Here is a 21,706-nt window from a genome sequence, read left to right on the forward strand (position 1 = left end):
TTAAATTGCTTCAGGTTGCCTCATGACTAGCACACAACTAGCTAGGGCTGCATGCAGCCCAAATGTGGAGAAAAAATGCAATGTGGGGGCTTGACTATCCCACTGTGGTGTGACTGGGAGCACACAGGCTGATTCAAGGTGCTGGTCAGGGAGTGGGAAGGGGAAAATCAATCCCTTCTTCACACCTCCTTCTGCACCAGCCCAGTGTGCTGACTGACCCATCTCTGTTCATGGCACACGGGTGCTGTGCTCTCCTGTGCCCTCCCTCCCTCACACCTGAGCTGAATGGGGCCAAAAGCCAGCAAGATTAAAACCACAGCATGGGAGCAAACCCGCAGGGAGCAAGACATGCAGCAGTTGCCTCCAACAGCAGCCATCGGCAAGGCTGATGGAAAAGCTCTGCTTCAGGAAAGCAAAAGAGAGTCCCGGGGCAGCAGGGATGTGCTATGTGCCCCCAGTCCCAGGGGAGGCAACTCGGGGTCGCCCCTGGAGAAACACATTTCTGTCTCCAGCTTACATGTTCAGGTGTGTCTCAATGACTTCAGGTCCTGTCCCTTGCTGACTATTGTAGTTTTCGTTTTCTGCATGTTTCATTTGGATTTGGATTTATTCTCATTTCTTGCCCCTACTTTTACTCCTAGGTAGTTTGGGCTAATTGGCTCCTGTATCTGCCTTTTCGCCCTTTCCTTGTGTTAGAAAACCAGGGACTGTTTCTGCACGCTTTATCCCCTGGCTGGAAAAGATTGTTCAGTGGAATGACAAAAGGGTATAAAAACTGAGGCAGTTAAAGTGCAGAGAAAACAATAGTTTGAAAATCTCCTAGGCTTGTTTGCTGGGTTAATAGCTAAGCAGAAAAGTCTGAGTGAAAAGCCTCATTAAAAAGAGAGAAGGCTGATGCTGGGAATGAATGGGGATTGTTATAGCAGGGAGCAGAGTATGGATTCTGTCAGTGTCTAGCGCAGATTTCCGACTCATCATTTTGGAGAAACATCAATGTGTCAGTATCAGCTTTTCTTTAAGACAGAGGCATTTATGCCCTTTCTTATACTCCTTTTTTCACTGTAGTTCTGTTTTGACATATCTTCCCAGCCAGGTATGCGGGGTTTTTTCTGCCGTTTCAGAACAAGTTTGAATACTTTACCAGTCAAGCTACAGAGTACTTTGCTTCCAAAATCATCAGATGCTTTTACGTGTTTTAGTCCCCTTAGCTACCTTTAAGGCTGATCACCAAGAAAACTTTAGATGCAGGGCCTGGTCCTGCAAAATGACATGCACCAGTCCCAAACATCTGGGAATCCAGCAAGCTAGTGGATTGAGGTTTCAGATACTCAGGTGAAATTTGCATTAATTAATAAGCAAGGTAAAGCCTGTGAGGAGAGGCAACATCCTTTCTTCCGCCAGCTGACATAGTTGGGAAAAACAGATGTGCTTCTGGGCATGCAGAGCCCTCTTCAGTTCTGAAACAGAAGATACAAATGGCAAGTAGTTAGGCATAACTTCTTGGAATTTAACTTAACTCTTAGCAGTATCAGACTACATGAAAGCAGAGAAGGGCTCCTTTGATCTGGATATTGTGAGCTCTTTCTGAGGAGGTGCTGAGTCCCAGCAACATTCTGCTGGGGAACATTCAGTGCTTAGCAGGGAAAGACCTTGCATTGGCTTGTGTGGCCCTGTCACAGGTGGAGATGCACAGTGTATCTGAGTGAGCTGCAGACTCTGTGGGCTGAGGTGTGTGTTTCATTCATCCAAGCCTCCTGCAAAACGCATTGTATTTAAGCAATTGAATATATTGCAACTTTACTGAGTCAGTTGCACATTTCTCCTGCTTAAATGTCCTAATATGGTTTGAGGATTAGTAACATGTAGTTGACTTTGGACTCCTCTCACATGTTCCTAGTCATCCAAATTTGGCCCAGTAATATTTTCTTGCGTTTATAGCTAAATCATAAATTTGATCTATTGTATCGCAGATTCCACGTGTGTAAAATTCACACAGAGCTTCATCCTTTTGCTACATTAATGTAGGCAAGCACTAGTAGTTGCAAGGCAGCATGGTGATCTTGGTCCTAGATGGAGTGGGTTTTGTAGATAACTGTATTTAGCTCTTGCAGCTCTGGGTTTGCCACAATGCTGTCCTCTACCCAGCTAGAGCCCTGGGAATTTTGTGGTTCCAGCTTTCCTGGATTCCCACAGGAGCGCACTGAAGGGAGGCTGGGTGCTCAGGGCAAGCCCGCTGCTTCCACCTCCACCCATCTGCTGGTGCTGCTGTGCTCAGCAGTCACCGTCTTCGTGAAGAAATAGCATTTCCAACTCCAGGCAGTTGCTGTGCTGGCGATGGGGTCCCCCCATACTGGGTAGGGTCCTCTCATGCTCATTCACCTTCCCAAATTGAAAGGGCTGCTCTGTACTCCTCAACACTGTTACAAGGAGCCTGTGTTCAGTGGGATTCCTCACCTGGAGTACTGTCTTCACGCGGAATGTATTTTCACCTTATCCATCTTCAAACAGAGAAGCAGAGAGGCTAATTTGCTTCTTTGTAGCATTGCTAGTGTCTTAGTAATTTCCCAGGATAAAAGAAGTGAGCAAAAAAAACCCCTAAACTGCTAGAGAAAAAGAACAAACAAACCCAGCACATTTCTGTGGAATTCTTCCGTTTGTCAGATGTGAGCCTCCACTTGCACAAAATAATTAGGAGTTGTACTATGTAGAGCATGCTTAGCATCAAAGTAGTCACAAATGCCTCGTATTTTCTTCTAAACAGTCTCAAGGGTAGTGAAAGCTGTCAAAAATCAAAGCAGCTGGCTTCTCTGTGAAACACAGAAGCCCTTTTTACTTTCTCAAAAACCACAAATATTTTAAAATAATTGACAGAGAAGTTAATCAATTTTCATCTGATTTAGCAAAGATCACGCAGTCTCGAAATAACATAAGCATCTCAATTGATACCAACCAGATCAATATTGGTATTTTTAATCCCTGAAAGAAAACAACAGCTGTCAAGAAGGCATATGTACACACTCCACTGAATGCGTAACTGTACAGAAGAAGGTGTGAATTCTTCTTTAAATGAGTTCTCTGTACCATTTGTATGGACATGCTTTAATAAAATCCAAAGCTCAGTGAGAAAATGCATATAATCGTTCAATCAGTAAATCAGGCAGATCCAGCCTAATGAAACAGAGCCTAGATGATCTGTAACATCTGCAACATTTTTAGTGGGATGTTACACAGAACTTCTTTTGAGCTGGGAGTTGGATCTCAAAAAACTGTATATATGTAATATACAGTTTCGTAAGTATGAGAGTCCCTGCTGGCATAAATAACTGCAGCTTTTTGATTCACTGTCAAGTTTTAACGCTCTCTTGCACCTGGTAGCCTCTGAATATAATAAACTCGTGATCTTCTGCTTTGTGCCTGGGTGCAGGTTGACTAGGTCATGGGTAGTGACAAGCCTATGAAGAAACTTCTGGATGGCCCAGCCCTCAGAAACTGGGTGAATACCAGCACCCCACCAAATGCAAGAGTGGGTCTCAGACCTGCCTGCCTTAGGGAAAACCCAATAAAACCTGCCGCTTCTTTATTTGCTTGGATTCGGAGGTAGTCTGCGGTGCCTGTACAGCAACCCTGTCAAAAGCATAATAGCAAGCGCTGATGTCCTCAAATGCAATAAAACTTTCTTGCATCTAACACCTGCTTCCCTACCATTCCTTGCACACCAATGTGGAGGTCATTATGTCACATACCTATGCATAATCCCTTCTGTATGTATAGACATAGAGATATAAATATATCTTCATAGAAAACAAAACTTCCAGCAGGGTCAGGTGTGTAGACTGGCAGAACCTTTCACCTAGCTGAAGCCAGTGTGAGTTTTGCCTTTTTTTTTTTTTTCAGAGGGCTCCGATTTGAGCTTATTTTCAGCCAAATTGCAATTTTATGGGCAAATGAAGAAGCTTTTGAGGATGATGTTTACAAGGAAGTACAAATCCAATTTGCATTTCAACAAAATACAACAAATCAATAGGCTTTTAAAAGTGAAATGATCCTCTAGTAATTTGTAGTGGGATGCTGAAAAAATCCACTATGGCAGTAGTGAGTGGTAGTTTTGTACTTGCTCATATCAAACTATCAGAGGTTATTGCTTCCCTTTAATTTGCTATCTGGTACCACATTACTGATTTCCTCAAATTAATCAGTTCCCAGACTATTAATGGTTAAGCAGTATCTCTTAGTCTCAAAATACAAGTATTGACACAGGAAAGAAATCCTCAACTATTCTAGTGTCACAGAATCATGACCTACTTCATACTTACCTATGAACATCTGAATAGTTTCATGTCATTCAGGGTTATTTATAAATACTAATAATGGGTTATTTATGTATGTGAATCATGTTTGCAGGGTAAGGGTCCACGCATACACTCTTGACTCTTGATATTAGACTAATCTAGGATATACCCTTTGTATATGTTTTGATAAAGATGTCTTCCAATTACTTACAGTTTTCACTTGGACACTTGAATGTCTCCTCATATTAGCTGGCCAGTCAAGATATATGGAGGAGGCATACTCCAGTCAATAACTTATGTACAGAAAAAGCAATCAAACCCTTCTGTTAATACACTATAAAAACTGTATTCCTTTTTTTTAGTGCACTACAGATTTTTCTTTGACTTGAGCTGTTTTCCGTTAACATTAATAGGTTTGAAATTGTTCTTTGATCTGTTTGTATGGATGCAGAATTGCGTCATGGTGCTCCAACTTTTAAATTAGTGGTACATGGTAATCATAAAATTCTTGATAAGACGTGACATTTTAATCATACTTTACAGATCCTGAGAAAACAGGCAGGAGTTGTCAGCATTTTTGTATCTTGTATGCTTTTAAGTTGTGTATCATATTCCTAACTGGGGTCACTACCTCCTTATTCTTGTACTCTGTTGAAGCAAGTAATGCTTTGTTTGATGGAAGAGGGGTAATTTTCATCAAAGATGACTGTATTATATGCTAAGATTTTTTTATCTGTCCGATATGAAAACTAAGCAACTGTGTTAACATTTATTTTTGGTAAACTGATGCAGAGGATGCCGTGTACCTGGATGATGAGAAGGAAAGAGAAGAATATGTCCTGAATGATGTTGGTATTGTTTTCCATGGAAACATCAACGAGATAAAATTGAGAAGCTGGAGTTACGGTCAGGTGAGCTATTTAGACCTTCTCTGGCTGCTCCCAGTAGGACAGCAAGTGAGTTTAATTGACACCAGACTGTGGTTGAGACTGTGGGCTCTGAAGTGCATTATTGGTGTCTCCTTCAGAAAGATGAGGGGCATAATTTTAAAATTGTATGAAGTGGGTATATGCCTAATCCAGAAAAGCAATGTTATAATAGCTAGTATTTAAAGATTTTGTTTTAGGAGCATATTTCAGATACTAAGAGGCTGCCTGTTGAAAGTTCTAATCATTAGCTGAGGTTTCCACAGTGCAGCAGTATTTATGATGCTATGTTGTTGGTACTTCAGGACCAAACCAATCTGGTGAAAGAGTGAAGATTTTTTTTTTTCCTTTCCATTTTTCAGCAATAGGTTGTATTGCTTTTTGATGCTTCCTTTTAGTTTTAGCAGCTTGGTGGAAATAATGCTGATCTTTCTGGGGGTCAGCTTGTCACAGGGTTCCTATGACAAACTGGGATTTAATACCAGAGTTTTAAATTTCCTCACCACAGTGACAAAGGGGGGAAAGCCCTCCCTTTGCTGCCTGGACTTGACAACATCAGTCTCCAGTGGCCTCTTGCAGGCAGTGGGAAACACCCCACGCCAGGTTGGTGTGCGGTGCTGGTGTGCCTTCGATAACATCAGACTTACTGCTTGCTTATTTTACCTCATTCTGTTTGTAAGCACTAAGCAGCCTGCAAATCCCTACGGGATGAAAGAGTTAAGTTGTTGTGTGAGAACAGGAAAAAGGCATTAACAAGCAGAATCAAAATGAGCAAAGCTAACCCTGGCTGTCACTCAGAGGTGCTCCAACGGACAGTTATTGGACACGGTGAACTCTGCTCAGCTCACCTCTTGGATTTTCACAGCAGCACAATTAAGAACGTATTGAAGTATTTCCTTAATGCTATGGTGACGGATCCATTCAGTTTTCCTGGCACCTCCCCAGCGCAGCCTTGCAGAAGGGGCCTTCTTGCGTTGCTTTCTTTCCCTCAGCTAAAGACAGTCTCAGAGGTTGAGCTGGATGGATTGCCAGTGTGCTTGCCCTGGAGAGCTCTTTGAACTCACATCTCTCTTGTTTCCTTATTTAAGGGTACAATTTCATCTTTTTTTCCTGCGGCAGCACTGCCTTAGGGAGTTCCTGCCTCTGCACCATTCCTTTGGTTGTGTCAGTGCCGTTGTTTGAGGGGTCTGACTGTCATCCTGACTGAGACAAAAATAACCCTTAAATAAGGGGTGGGGGGAGGGGGGGAGCAATGCCACAAGCTGATGGTGCCTCTGATATGAGATGTGGAACCAGATCCGGAGGCCAAAGCTGGGTGTGCATTTAAGTTGACCAAAAATGCCCCCTCCTGGTCCTTCCTTCCCCCTGCAAGTGCTTGTGCAGCCATGCAGTGAATCAGACTGGAGAGCTGATCTAGCTGAATAAGCATCTCCTTGGTTGTTTTTCTTTTTTCCCCTCCTGGGTTATTTTTTGGGCTTGCTCTGTTCCTAGATTTGGGATTCATTCTGTGACAGATGTAAGGGGGAGGGAGAGAGGGGAATGAGTGCTGGAGGTAGAAGGTGCTGCTTAAACCAGCTGCTGGATTTATGTCCTAAGATGCTAAATTAATGGCCTATGGTGGCTCGGCCTGAGGTGCTTATATTCTGCAAATCTGGCACCTTCCTGACACAAACACCAGCCTCCCTTGAGAAACTGCATTATTTATTTGGTTTTGCTAGGAGGTAGTTCTGTCTGGGAGGTTAGGGCTGTTCCATAGCCCTTTGTCGAGTACTTTATTCCTGTGTTGTCTGAAATTGGAGGACCTGATTTCCACACTGTACTGTGGTGCACCTTTTGCTATCACTTGCCTGTGTGAAAACTGAGTGTGGCAGATGTATCTAAGGGGGCCCAAGCTAAGAGTTTTAATGGAATCAATCATTTTGTATGGGTGTAACAGACATCTCAAACTGCAAAGCAATGGAGAAATATTCTTCTGGTTCCCTCACTTCCAGTGAGATGGAAGACGTGATGTTCCTGATCTTACCCCGACAATTTCCAACCATTAAAAACATGCACCTCCCTCATTTTCAGCAATTCCAGATGTTAAGAATAAGAGCATTGCTGTGAATGAGTAAAAATACTAGCAGCAAGGCCTATATTATGGATATAGCATACAAGTATGTATTTTGTTTTTATGATATATAGCCCTGTACAACAGTGTAAGTAAAAAGTATAAGGCCAGATACAGTCATAGAGGTGAAAGGTATATGGTCATATAAAAAAATACAGATAGACTTGTGCATGGTAATAATCTTAGGCTAAAAAATTGCCTTGAACAATGACAGCTGGAAGCTTTAACTCAGGTTCTAAATTAAAAAGGAACATACAGTTCAAAACTGGGTTACTAGTGGGAGATGATTCTCACAGCTGCTGTCTTTAATGAGCAGCATCAACATGAGAGGAGGAAAGGCAAGAAAAATGGACCAAGGAAGAAAAAACAACAGACCAGTTGAAACATAGCTGTAATGAATGAGGATGGAGGTGTTCCTTGTAACATGACTGTGATTCCTTTCTTCTAAGAAAGTGTAAATAGCCAGTCACTCACAAAAGCCCACAGGGGATTCAGGGGAAGTCTGACTTTGGAAGAAATCTAGGCACATAGGAATTCTCTAGCTGAGAAAGATCAGAAGTTGAATGCTATATTGATCACTTAACATTGGGTTTTTATGAGAAAAATAAAATAAAACAGGTGGGCATAGAGTTCTTGTTGCTGTCCTGAGTTGTCTCATGTCCACATGTTGAGCTGCATTAGCTTTGCAGCCTGCTGTGCAAATGTAATTTTAGCACGTGCATTTGGTCAGATCAGACTGTAGGCAACGTGAGATCACATCTGACTGCAACTGACTGTGAGAAATACAGCCCTAATTCAACTGGTGCAAAAGGTGATACAGCCCCTCTTACTTTGATTTAAATGGAAGGTCATCTATTAGAAACAGGTTAGCATGAAAGAGGATGCCCACTGAAGGCCAGCCCATCTGAATGTATTGCTCTGTAACACAACGCACATCTGTGGGCAGACAGAATCTCTTTGCCTCTGTGTTTTCTCATGCCTTGTTTTCCACCTGCAGTCTTTCCCAGGTCGCTCTGCCAAAGTTTCTTCGTCCTGAATTTGGTTTATTTCCATTTCAGCTTGTGATGGGCAGGCAGTGCCTGAGCCTGGCCCAAGTTCACTCACCTGTCCTGGCTGCCTGCTGCTGCTCTGGTTCCCCTGACATTTCAAGGGTGTCCAGCCTTACAAGTGCTATGTTTCTATTCCGCTTCCCTCTAGATAGCATTTTCATGCCAATACGAGAGCAGGACACTGATTTAGTTTGATTTAATGGTTTTAAATCCCTGGATAGTGAAGAAGGGCAAAACTGGCTTTAGAGTTAAGGCTACTCTGCATCGTACACTACTGCAGCAGCGTAAGGCAGCTAGACTTTACAGTTTGTCCTATCTCTTCTTCTGTTAATCCAGTTATTTCACAAGCATTCATGTCATTTTGTAAATGCTGAGGTGGAAGGCAACAACCCTGACAGCAATTTCTTTCCTCTTTATTCTTTCTGTATATGCTGGCAAGATCGACAGTGTCTCATAAACTGTAGATGAGAAAGATTTAATTTGCAGGGTAAACTTCTTATTGATTTAACTCAGGTCTTGGGCACTGCTGATGACTTAAAGTGCAGAAAGCAGATTTTGATCCTGGTGAAAGTGATAAATCATTGGGCCAGATCAGAAGAAAAGTGAACTTGAAGCAGAAAGGACGGCTATGAGGGCCCAGAGTTTACATTATCTGTTGTGAGCATTTTCCTTGAGAAGGAGGGTCTCCACAGCATGGTTATTCACCCAAGATTATTTACATCACATACCAGTGGAGTGGACTGGAGAGTCTACCATGCAATTATTCAGCTTCCCAGGGATGATACAATATTAGGAGTAGGTCTCTGGGAAACACTGATGCCTCTTTCCCTATTTGCCCAAACACCATGAATTCAGTTTTGCTCAGACTATAAGGTGTTACTCACTAGTGAATGTCTGCTCCAGAGAAAGTAATCCAATGCAAGTGTGGGTGATGAGAAGAGAGGTGTGCTGCCTTGGCGGATGTTTGCTGAAAAGGATCCATACAGCTGTGGTACCCTGAGCAATGAGAGACAGGCAGGCTTGAGGCAGAGGCAAAGAAAAGGACTTTCCCTGGCCAGGACATGGCTGAGAGTGGTGAAACACAGTGGTGCCTCTGCTTTCTTGGCTTCTGCCAAAGCTCGGCTGCTGCCTGGGATGTCACCCCCATCCTTCCCATCTTCCTTGCAGCATCAGCAGCAGTCTTGACTCTTTGGGGCTTCCTTTTCAGCTCTCTGGCCTCACTCTTCCTTCTCCTCTGCCTCTTGCCGGGCTGCCAAAGCAGCAGCTTGGGCTGGGCTCTTGCTCACTTTCTTCAGGAGGCAAAACTCAGATTGCCCTTATCTGCCAAGGAGGCCTAAGCCAGGCTGGAGACAGTTGCAAAATCAATCCAACTCTAGTAGCAGCATGAGAGCAAAAATCCTGTTGGTGTGAATCGTATCTTTACAGATGCAAGTGTAGAACATAACACCTAACACGGCAAGGGGACAAGCTCCGTGGAGTTTCTGTCACAGCCTTGAATGTTAATATACGATTGTGTATCTAGAAGATACTAATTTTATTTTCTTTTTTAGTTTTATTAATGTGCGTTTCCCTGTCTCCTACTGTTTTCCAGGGGACAGAGGTATTTTCCTTTGCTATGCAGTTTCTCCTAAGGAAAATGAAATACATTGCAGGGCAACTTCTGTGACAAATAATTTCTGGTCTATTTAGGCACCTCTGCCCTCAATTCATTCTTGTGCTTGTTCATGCTGGATCGAAGAAATTGTACCTTTTCACTATTTTTGAAGAAGACTACTTTAGGTCACTTGGTATTTTTGATGTCTAAGTTTTGTAGACCAGGATTAATCAGTATAGTCAGCTTTTGGCTTGTCAATTTTAAACAAATTTAAAAATTAATTTTAAAATGTAAGTATCTTCAAATTAACATTGGCAAACCACTTATTGTTCAACTTCCCAGCATTGCATTGGCTGGGTCAGAGAAGTCCTGAAATTAACAGGTCTGGAATCTGTGAAGGACATGAAGTCCTTCACGAGCAGACTAGCTTCTTGTAGTTATTATTATACTATCTTCCTATTATATACTTGTTAGCACTTAAAATTTTATGTCCTGTCAGAAAGGCTGTGTTGTCATTTCAACCTTCTGGAAACTGGACTGAGATTGAACTGAAAATTACACTCTCTTTTCCCTCACAACCACTCACTTTTTTTTACCATACATGAGCAATTATTCTAGAACAAAACTTGTATTTTTAAATGTGGAACTTTGACTTGACCAGCTAATTTTGAAGCTGATCAGCTATTATAACAGTAACGAAAGATAACATTGCCTTTGCTTTCCAGAATAAAAAGTGACTCAATTTTCCCTCTGTTTCCCTTTTTATTTTCTTTTATCTAGTTTGAAGAAAACATTCTGGATGCTTGCCTGTTCCTGATGGACAAGGCAGAACTGGAGCTCTCTGGGCGTGGAAACCCAATCAAAATCTGCCGTGTTGCCTCTGCAGTGGTATGTAATGGATGCCTAATATGTGTCAGAAGCAACTCATAAATCAAAGCCAGGCTTATTTAACTGGCCCTCTTGCCCCGATGTGCTCACTCCAACAGGTGCCAGATCAATTGTCCATTCTGACCTCTGGGGTCTGGTATTTTATTTCACTCAGCTAAAGGTGAAATACTTATGTCTGCTCATCGCCTTTTCCTGAGAATGGTACCTCACTGGTAGCAAAACTGCTTTTAGACATTGCAATCCAGGCATGATAGCATTTCTTGTGACACTGTGCTCACTTTCTAGTAGCTGAGATAGCTAAGAAAGCTATTTCTGCCATGGACAGTAAGGCAGCATAATGAGTGGAATTTTGGATGGGGAACTGAGAGACTTCATGTGGACTCCAGCACTAACCTCAATGGGTCTTAAGACAATGCAATGGTGGGTGTTACTGTGTCTGATTTTTAAGCCCTGAATGGCCTAGTCAGGCTGAGAATATTTATGTGAGTTACCTTGGCCCCAGAAGAAAACACTGTGAGAGCTGTCCTCCTAAACATGGAGTGCACAAAACTTACCCCATTCAGAATGGAAGTACCTAAAATAACCAGAAGCAAAGAGTAAGGAGAAGACTTTCCATGTCTCCATTCTTTCTAGCTGCTAGGCACCAGGATTCATGCCGTGGGTACAAGAGCAGCCCCATCCCTAATATTCAAGATGGATGTCTCATCCAGGATGAGGAAGGCAGAGGCTGAGTCCACTCCTCTGCCTTATAGACGTCTGAATTGATGCCTTCCACTTCCCAGAATAATACTCCAGTCATCGAGCTAGTGTCATTAGATGTTCTCCCAAGTCAGCTACTAAAATAGACTGTCCACAAAAAATGGCTGCTGGAGACAGATGATCCTTTAACCCACTTGTTACAGCATTTTCCCAGGCTTTATAAGAATGAACTCTTTGTCTTAGATGACATTGAAATGGGATCTCCAGCCTCTCAGTGCCACATGCTGAACATTGCATACCATCATGTTAAATAGAATAGCTTCCGCAAGAAGTATTGAGAACACCCCCACTTCTCTTTCTCTTTTAACCTTTTGGTTAGTTCTTTCACCCAAGACATTAGAAATGTGACTTCAGACCTTCAGACAGAAGTAAGAATTGAATGTGGTTCCTCATTGCTGGGCTAGTAGGTGTAAAAGGTCCCTCATGCAGGGACCATGGATGCCTTAAGGGCAGAATAGCACAAAGTTTATGAACTCAAATTGGGCTTGGATATTACTTAGGTTTTGAGCCACTCAATCGTTCTAGGGAGGTGGAGAAATTCACCATTGGAAGTCCAGGAGTCAATGGACTTTAGGTCTAATCTGCAGGACTAGGCCATAGGGTGGGAGTTTTGGCCGTCTGAAATCTGGACCTCAGTAAGAAGTGGCCAAGAGGTGTTTAAGTCCCATCTGTGTTCTTTACCCTCATTCTTTCTCAAGTTGAAATGTGATAGAGCTGAGTTTGTCTGAGGAGGTGCCCCCATTCTGGGATCATTCTAAGGTTTCCTGATATTGCAGAACAGGTAGAGTTGCCCCCTTCTTCCTCTCTTTACAGCCAGAGGAGAGCCTGAAGGTCAACACACTGCCTTGTCCTTGAAGTGCCTCTTTTCTTGGCATGTCTCCTACAACAGTGAGATGGGCACAACCCCTTAACCCTTTGGTTATGACTCTGAATACATATCTTTATTCAGTCCTAGGGTTCACAGGAAGTCGATTTTCTAATTATAAAACAGTAGTTAATCTAGCCAAAAGCTTTTAAATGAGAATTGTGATTTATTTGGCTGGTGTGTAGCTGTTCCACATTAGCATAATTAAAAGATACAGGGCGAATGAGCTTTTTGCACAGCCTCGACTGGTTTGGTTCAAATTGCTGCTAGGAGATGTATTGCTCGTTAATGCCTATCAGTATAGCCATTAGTCAGCAAAACTCCTTGCTTTGTATAATCTTACCAGGAGAAAACTTACACAGCAAATTCCTTCTTGTTTTCGTGTGTGCTGGACTGTAGAAATTAGTTTCTACTCTAAAAATAACAGTGGACTGGTTCTGCTCTCAATCCGCTGTAAATCAAGAGTGATTTTATTAAAATCTCTGGGCTGATACAGACAGAAAAACAGACGATGTTAGGAAAGAATCTAGCTTAATATTTCTGAGGCTTGCTTATCAGTGTGTAACTGATCATGTTTATTAAAAATACATAGCAGTAAGCATGTTTAATGTTAATAAAACTTACTAAACTGGCAACATGGATACTCATTGTGGTGATTTTATCTCTCCATTATTTTTAAGTGTCTGACCTTCATTCAAAGTTGTTCAGTGATGGAGAATCCGTGGCCCTTAGCAAGATTGTTCTATTCATCTACCTTCTTAATTAAACATTTCTGTCTGTCTTCTAGCCTAAACTTGGCTATATTCAGTCTCTCCCATCCTATCTTTGTCTGCTGGGTTAAAGAGCTCTTTATTATTCAGTCTCTGACATCCCTAATGCTCATTTCCTTTGTCTTTAGATCAACTCCAGGGACGATAGAGGTGTGATTGCTGGATCCTGGGACAATACCTACTCTTACGGTGTCACACCTTCAGCCTGGACGGGAAGCGTGGACATTCTCTTGGAATATTACAGTTCTAAGCAACCCGTGCGATACGGCCAGTGCTGGGTCTTTGCTGGTGTCTTCAACACATGTAGGTATCAGTGAGAAAAGCTCCATGCTGCTATGCAATTCTTGCTTAACAAGGGAGAGCTTTTAGGTTAAACTTACTAAAATACTTCCTGGCTCTGTAGTGTTCAGGAGTAAATAGTAAAGATATTTAAAAATACATGGCTAAAATAGATGGTCTTTAAATAAACCTTTGGCATCTCCTTCAGTTCGACTGCTCTTTCACACAAATCTGTTAACTATTTATTGGTTCAGTAAAACATATTCAGTGACTCACGAGGTTAAGTTTGGGAGAGAGAAAGTTAGTCTTCTGGCACAGTCCACATTTCTGTTAGGAAATCGGAGATGAACAGGGGGTTTGTCATCTAGACCTGCAACATGAAACTGTTACCCAATATGGGATATGTGGTGGTGTTTCTGCTCCAGAAAGGCCAAATCACATCTACTGAGGATTGTTCCTAGCAAAATTGACGTGTGCTGTCCCAGCACCTGTCTACTGAGCACTGTTAACACTTCCTGTGGAGTTTGTGAGCCAGAACAATGAGGAAAATGCTGGCCTGATTTATGAATTGTCTAGCACTACAAGGCTAAGTCTGAACACACTTGCTCAAACTAGAGTTCCAATGTTGCAGCAAACAGGATGTTGCATGTTGTAAAACCCAGTAGGAAAAGCAATGTTGGATTGGTCCCATTTTTTACTGTCTAGCACTTTCTAACAACATCATCTGCTAATACACTGGAACACACTGCAGTCAAGAAAGACTCTGGGAGTGTAAAAAATGTGCATTATACAGATAATGGGGACCAGACATTGGAAGCCATGCTTATGTCAAGCGCCAATCTAGAGCCAGTCAAGCAGTTTCTATACTTATGGCACTGGCCAATAGAAGAGGCTGAACAGAAAATAAAAGTGTCTTAAGCCCAGATGATCTTTGTTAGAAGCATTTACAACATATGCATTTAAGTATCAAACCTGGGAGGACCAGATCAGCTTAGGACCAGGGGGACAAAATACGTATTTCTGCAGGCTTGGAGCCTACTTTGCATCAAGTACTTTTCAGCCACAGTTGAAGGTCTAAGCTTTGGTGCTTGTATTTAAGATGTGAAAAGGAAATTACAGAAAAACTCTTTGTGAAACTTCTCTCTTTTTTATCTGTCTCAATACCATCACATGTTGCTGTCTCAAGGAATAGCATTATACTTCTCTTTATGTTATACTTCTATCAAATATGAAGGATATTAATCACACATTTTCTGCAACAAACATGGAAATTGAATAATTAATGGTTCTTCACCCTCAGGCAGCCCTGGACATCTCTACGTTTTCACTTTACTTTTGCCTGTTCTGTACATGTATGTTTCATTTTGTACATAATTTTCCTCCAATCTGGATAATTGAATTTCATAACTCATTTTGGTTACTTGAGGTAGTTCAAAAGCTATTCAAAACAGTAAGGACCTTGGAAATAAAGCTGTCTTCTGACCACCTAGCTTTCTTCTGGCACACACTTGTCACATTGCAACGGGGGATGCAGTTTCAGGTTTCTCTGCTTCTCTTTCATATATCTGGAGAGGTACTTGTTTTGATTTGGGGAGGTGCTGGCAGGTGCTCTGTCCTTCGACACATGAAATAGTTCATTTTATTCCTGGTGCAGTGGGATAATGAGCAATCACTCACATCCAAAAAATCTGAGAGATGTCTACTTCCTCCACTGCCTGAGGTTGTATGGTCTGTACTTGATGCTCCTCAGCCTCTGCACAACACAATGGGTTCAAAAAGGCTCTTGCAAATGTTTTCTATGGATACAATTCCTCGCAGCAACTTCCACGGGCTGCTTTGTCTTCTCTGCCCATTGCCTCATCTGGATTTCTCTAGATCACAGGCAGACGCACACACCAGTTCTCCCACCTTCCTCCCGCACTGGCCCCAAATCACCACTATGCAGTATTTTGCCTGCAGGCCACTGTGAAACTGGGGCGACGCAGCAGAGGCCCAGAGCCTGCTGTGTTAAATGGAGAGGCGTATTTATCTGGGGCAAAACTAGACTTGGTTTGCTGACTAAGTTAGTCAAGTCAGAGACCTGGCGCTTTGTACTGCTGCAAGGATTGCTGAAGTATAAAGTTTGTTGAGCATTATGAAATGAAAATGTTGTCCAGTGGCTGATCTGATACATAGCCACTGACATGCCCAGCTGCTGACCACTGCACAGAGAGGACAGCAAAGGTCCAGACAGCCGCGTGCAACTAAAAGGGTTGTTTTGAGCTGAGTTTGAGTCTTTCTCGGAGGTGCCAATGTTTTATCATTGTGACCAGCCCAGCTTTCCAAGGTTACTATATTGTACACTCTGGATAGTCATCTGTTAAAAATGCTAAAACGTTCTGAAAAATGGTCATTAATCTTGAAATTGTCAGACAAATTATTTTCAATGAGCCCTGATGGCTCATGTGCTGGAAGCCTGGGAGGGCACTTGAATTAAGTTTAATCAATAGGTACATATGGTATTGGATGCATCCAGGTAATTTGTCATCCAGGAACTTGAAATGAATGTGCGGTGTTACACTTTATTGGGAGTCACAGTAGTGACACTAATGAATATACAAAACCCAGCAGTAGCAGCAAGGGCTGTTCAACATTGCAGCATTGGAACTATTTTTAAATAGAATTTTCAATAAAAATGTTTTCCCTTTCCAAAAAAAACCCCCTGTTTTCTGCAGAACCATGTTGGCTCCTAAATTGGAGAACGGGAACTTTTTTTGGCTGAGAGACAAAATATTTCATCTGGAGAAGCAGAGATGATGTGTCACCCTGCAGCCCCACACCTCCCTCGGGGCCATGCTCCATGCCTATTTATCAGCCAGGGTGCACCACAAACACAGAAGCCTAATGATGCACTAATGCACTGCAGACGTAGCCATAGCATTTTCACGTTTCCCAAATTTACCACTTGTCAAATGGGGAGAAGAGCCATCAGTGCTACATTGTGATGGTCTGAGATTTAGGGGTAGGGGCTTTTTTTTTTGATCCTCCTTTTAAGATCCTTTATGGGAAAGAACTATTGACTCCAAAATACTATTACTTAGCAATCAATACAAATTATGTAATGCATTTTGTTCAGACTCTCTAACTCTGACATTTCACTTGCAAATAATGTAGCTTTTCTCCCTTGTTAGCAATAATTTTCTGCTTTATTCTTTGTGTTCTCCAGATCTCTTCTGACAGCAGATATCAAACAGGAAAACTCCAAATCAACCAAAAGGAGATACTTTCTATTCATTTTCTTTTTAGCACAGACTCATGATTCTCTGGGGTTCCTGATACTAGGAGACCTAATATATTTTCTATTTCTTACAAGCTTAAACTTACTTTTCTTTGTACCACATTTGGTCATGCAGTTGACCCACTGCACCCAGATTTGCCCTGAAAAGCTATGGTGTGGTCACTATGCAAGACAGTTCTAAAACTATTGGTAATCAGCTGCTTAGGTTATAACCATTGTACCACTACATATCTTGAATGCTCATCATTTTGAGACCAAATAAAATATTTAACATATTCTATATATAAAGGCAGATAGGAGAAATGATTTGGGTTGTTTTGACTGAGTTTTCCCATTTTATTCTAGTTATTAATAGTTTCTCTCCTCTCATCCTGTCATCCATGAGCACAGTCTTCATATTTGTCCTTCTCATCACACTTCTCTGTTTGCCACAGTTCTGAGGTGCTTGGGGATACCTGCAAGACTCATTACCAACTATTCTTCTGCTCATGATAACAATGCCAACTTACAGTTGGACTTCTTTCTGGATGACGAAGGGCAAGTGGACACCAAAATTACAAAAGACTCTGTCTGGTGAGTTCTCCTGGCAAATGCCTTTAATGTGGCAACTGTATAGGTAGTAAAAAACATGACAGCAATGTCTGTGGTTTATTTATTTCTCTGTGCATTAAAGAACACTGCTAGCTTATGTAAAATGGAATGAATGGTTTGTTAGTAGACGGACTTATATGAAGCGCTTGTCATGTAAAGAGACAAACCCTAGGGGATCCCACTACTAATGTTACCATACAGTGCACATTTAAGCACACTGGAGAAAAGCTGGAATGGGTTTCTGCTCCTTAGGGCCATGCTGTTTCTAAAAATAGAAAGGGGTAGGATGGGCACTTCCATCAGTCTGGAGCCAGGCTCAAAGGGATACCTCAATATCTATGGAAAAACATCTTTCTTGTTCTGCTTCTGCCCAGTTCCCAAACTTGTAGGCTGGTTTTACATTGTGATCATGCAGTCACTGTCGCAAGTAGGTACTTTCTGAAATAAATCCAGTTCAGCTGAAAAAGAAACGAGCCAAGGTATCAAGAAACTTACTGAAATGATATTGCCAGATTTGTAAAAAGAAAACTCCCTAGGAACAAGAAATGGAGCCTACATATTCTTTTGGATAAGACAGTCCTCTAACTTGCTCCTCGACTGTCTCCTGTCTGACAGGAGAAGTGTAGCAGATATTGATTATATGCCCTGTTCAGTAAAAATTATGTGTGGGTTATTGGGCCTCAAGCCTCTCCTCCTCAGAGTGAAGCAGTGAATGTGACCTCTATATTCCTACATTCAGGAGATACTTGTCCTATTCAGTGTTAATACACCTGATTTGTGTCAATATCTTCAACTCATCAGCATAGCTGCTCATCAGCATGTTTCATTAATAACCTAATCTCTGGAAGTCTTTATATTAAAACTGTAATAAACCCATTCTGTGGTGGAGGAAATGACTGTACCTGTTGCTGTAACCTCTTTTATGTGATTTCTGTAATCTGTTACCAAGAGGGAATCTAAGGAAAACAATTAGCTTCATTTACATCTGAAGCTTGTATCACAGCATCACAGAATAGTTGAGACTAGAAGGGACCCCTGGAAGTTATCCAACTCCCCTGCTCAAAGCAGGGTCAGCTAGAGCAGGTTGCTCAGGACTGTGTCTAGTTGGGTTTTCAATATCTCCAACGATGGACACTCCACAACCTCTCTGGGAAATTTCTGCCAGTGGTCAACCATTCTCACAGAAAAAAAAGTGTTTTCTGATGTTCAGACAGAATGTCCTGTATTTCAGTTTGTGCCCCATTGCTTCTTGTCCTGTCATTGGGGGCCACTGAGAAGAGTCTGTCTCTGTCTTCTTCCCCCCAACTCCCTAACCAGGTATTTATACACTTGGGTAAGATCCTATTGAGCCTTCCTATCTGCAGGCTGAAGAGTCTCAGCTTTCTTAGCCTCTCCTCATGTACAGCCTCTGGTGTATCAGCCATTCCTTCCAGTTTTCTATACGGGCAAACTTGCTGAGGGTGTAGTAGGTCTCATCATCCAGGTCATTAATGAAGGTGTTAAACAGTATTGGACCTAGTATCGACCCCTGGGGTGCACAACTAGTGACTAGGCTCCAGATCAGTTCACACCACTGATCACAACCCTGTGATCCAGACAGTTCAGCCAGTTTTCAATACACCTTGCTGTCATCCACTTATCTAGTCTATACTTCAATGGTTTGTCTCTGAGGATGTTCTGGGAGATGGTCCTAAAGTCAAAAGAGAAACCAACCCCCACACACTGGTCTCCCCTTGTCCACTCAGTCATTCATTTCATCAGAGAAGGCTATTAGGTTGGTCAGGCACAGCTGGCCTCTTGTAAATCCATGCTGACTACTGCCAATTACCTTGTCCTTAATATGTTTGGAAATGTTTTCCAGAAGAATTTGCTCTATAACCTTCCTGGGGATCAAGGTGAGGCTGACAAGTCTGTAGTTCCCCTGGTACTCCTTCTTTCTTGAAGAAGAACAGGCTACAGGCTTGGGGAAGAGTGGCTGGAAAAAGGCCCAGTAGAAAAGGACCTGGGTGTGCTGGTCGACAGCTGGCTGAATACGAGCCAGCAGTGTGCCCAGGTGGCCAAGAAGGCCAACGGCATACTGGCTTGTATCAGAAATAGCGTAGCCAGCAGGACTAGGGAAGTGATCGTCCCCCTGTACTTGGCACTGGTGAGGGCGCACTTCGAATACTGTGTTCAGTTTTGGGCCCCTCGCTGCAGGAAAAACATTGAGGTGCTGGAGTGTGTCCAGAGAAGGGCAACGAAGCTGGTGAAGGGTCTAGGGAACAAGTCTTATGAGGAGCGGCTGAGGGAACTGGGGTTGTTTAGCCTGGAGAAAAGGAGGCTCAGGGGAGACCTTATCACTCTCTACAACTACCTGAGAGAAGGTTGTAGTGAGATGGGTGTCAGTCTCTTCTCCCAAGTTACAAGCGATAGGACAAGAGGAAGTGGCCTCAAGTTGCGCCAGGGGATCTTTAGATTGGATGTTAGGAAAAATTTCTTCACTGAAAGAGTTGTCAAGTGTTGGAGCAGGCTGCCCAGGGAAGTGGTTGAGTCACCATCCCTGGAGGTATTTAAAAGACATCTAGATGTGGTGCTTAGGGACATGGTTTAGTGGTAGACTTGGCAGCGCTACATTAACAGTTGGACTTGATGATCTTATAGGTCCTTTCCAACCTAAACAATTCTATGATTCTAAGGAAGGAGTGATATTTGCTTTCTTCCAGTCCTCAGGAACCGCCCCCAGTCTATCTTTCAACGATAGATATGAGTGGTCTTACAATGACATTGGCCAGCTCCCTCAGCACTTTTGGGTTCATCCCATCAGATCTATTGGACTTTTGTGTGTCCAGTTTGTTTAAATATTCTCTGACTTGTTCCTCTTCTACAGATGGTAAATTTCCATTACTCCAAACTTCCACACTGGTCTCAGGGACTGTGATTCCTGAGGGCAAATCTTAGCAGTAAAAACCAAGGCAAAGAAGACGTTGAATACTCTGGCCTTTTCTTACTCCTTTGCCACCAGGTCCCCTGCCCCATTCAGCAGCAGATCCACATTTTCCTTAGTCTTCCTTTTGATACTGATGTGCTTGCCTTTCCTACTGCTCTTCACATCCCTTGACATACTCCGTTTGATCTGGGGTTTGACTTTCCTAAACCTGTCCCTGCCTGCTCAGACAGTGTCTCCATATTCCTCCCGGTCACCTGTCCCTGCTTCCACCTCTTGTGTATTTTATTGTTATGTTTGAGTTCAACTGGGACCACCTTGTTCACCATGTGGGCCTTGTGCTACTTTTGGTTGATATCCTGCACACAGCCATGGACCATTCTTAAGCTTGGAGGGGGACCAACCAGCTCTCCTGGACCATCTGCTATCTAGAACTGCCTCCCATGGGATTCTTCCAAACAGGACCTTAAACAGGCCAAAGCCTCCTCTCCTGAAGTCCAGGGTATTGGTCCTGCTATTTGCTGTGTTCCCTCCTGTTAGGATCCTTGGTGTTCCCAGCTTGCTAAGCTGCATATGGTCTGTGTGACAGCAGGACCTCAGTACATCTCATGGGGCTGGTCCTTCTATGGCTCACAGAGCTGTAAAGGAACAGTCACTCTTCTGAAACCTCAACTGCCTATAAATGATGTGAAACAAGACCCAATGACTGGCTGCCTCACTGCTCAGTCCATATACAGCCAGTAATGGATCATTGCTATGCTTCAGACTTTTCTTCTCCCCTTCTCCTAACCTGATCTATGAAACACCTCTCCCCCACTTTTGACATTTCCTTTTGTTTCCGTACCTCTCCTTTTTCCCAGCTGTTTCCCAAGACTTCTTAATTCAGTCCTGTTTTTTTCCATTCTTTTGGGACAGGGCCAGATCATCCAAAATCATCCTTGCTCCACTGAAATCTATACACAACTTCACGCTAGCATTTCATCCATCCTACGTTTGGTTTTTTTGGCTTGATTACTTTTTGAACTGCCTTGTTCATCCTTTTATCCTCCTGCTGCATTTATTAGTACATGGTGCACAGAACCCTTTGGGCATGACTTAATATATTACACACCTCTTTTCATTTCTCCTCTGTGTCCTCTCTCTTCATTACTCTGTAACACTCCATGGTAGCCCACATGCCGACTTTAAATGACTTGTGTCTTAACCTTGATTTTATTTTTAATGTCTCTTTTATTTCTTTTTTTTTTTTTTTTTTTTTTTTAAAGAGGACAAGCTCAAGGTATTTATATAATGATTTTTTAAATGTATTTCTTACTTTTATTTATAATCTCCTGAAAACTGGAAGCAAAGCTCTTTTTCTTTATTAATATATCATTTCTATTGCCT

The 21,706-nt window shown here is 42.4% G+C and overlaps 1 protein-coding gene across 2 annotated transcripts in view; it reads left to right on the forward strand.

Moving 5' to 3' along the window:
* F13A1 (coagulation factor XIII, A1 polypeptide) overlaps positions 1–21,706 on the forward strand; it is a 64,513-nt gene that overhangs the window by 23,595 nt on the left and 19,212 nt on the right. For both annotated transcript variants that reach the window (XM_010573255.1, XM_010573254.1), the window contains exons 5-8: positions 5,082–5,200; positions 10,749–10,856; positions 13,379–13,553; positions 17,241–17,379. In XM_010573255.1, coding sequence (XP_010571557.1) covers positions 5,082–5,200; positions 10,749–10,856; positions 13,379–13,553; positions 17,241–17,379 — 541 coding nt within the window. The remainder of the gene's footprint in view (positions 1–5,081; positions 5,201–10,748; positions 10,857–13,378; positions 13,554–17,240; positions 17,380–21,706) is intronic.

This window comes from Haliaeetus leucocephalus, unplaced genomic scaffold (genome assembly GCF_000737465.1).
Source record: "Haliaeetus leucocephalus isolate CR32 unplaced genomic scaffold, Haliaeetus_leucocephalus-4.0 Scaffold373, whole genome shotgun sequence".
Taxonomy (NCBI): domain Eukaryota; kingdom Metazoa; phylum Chordata; class Aves; order Accipitriformes; family Accipitridae; genus Haliaeetus; species Haliaeetus leucocephalus.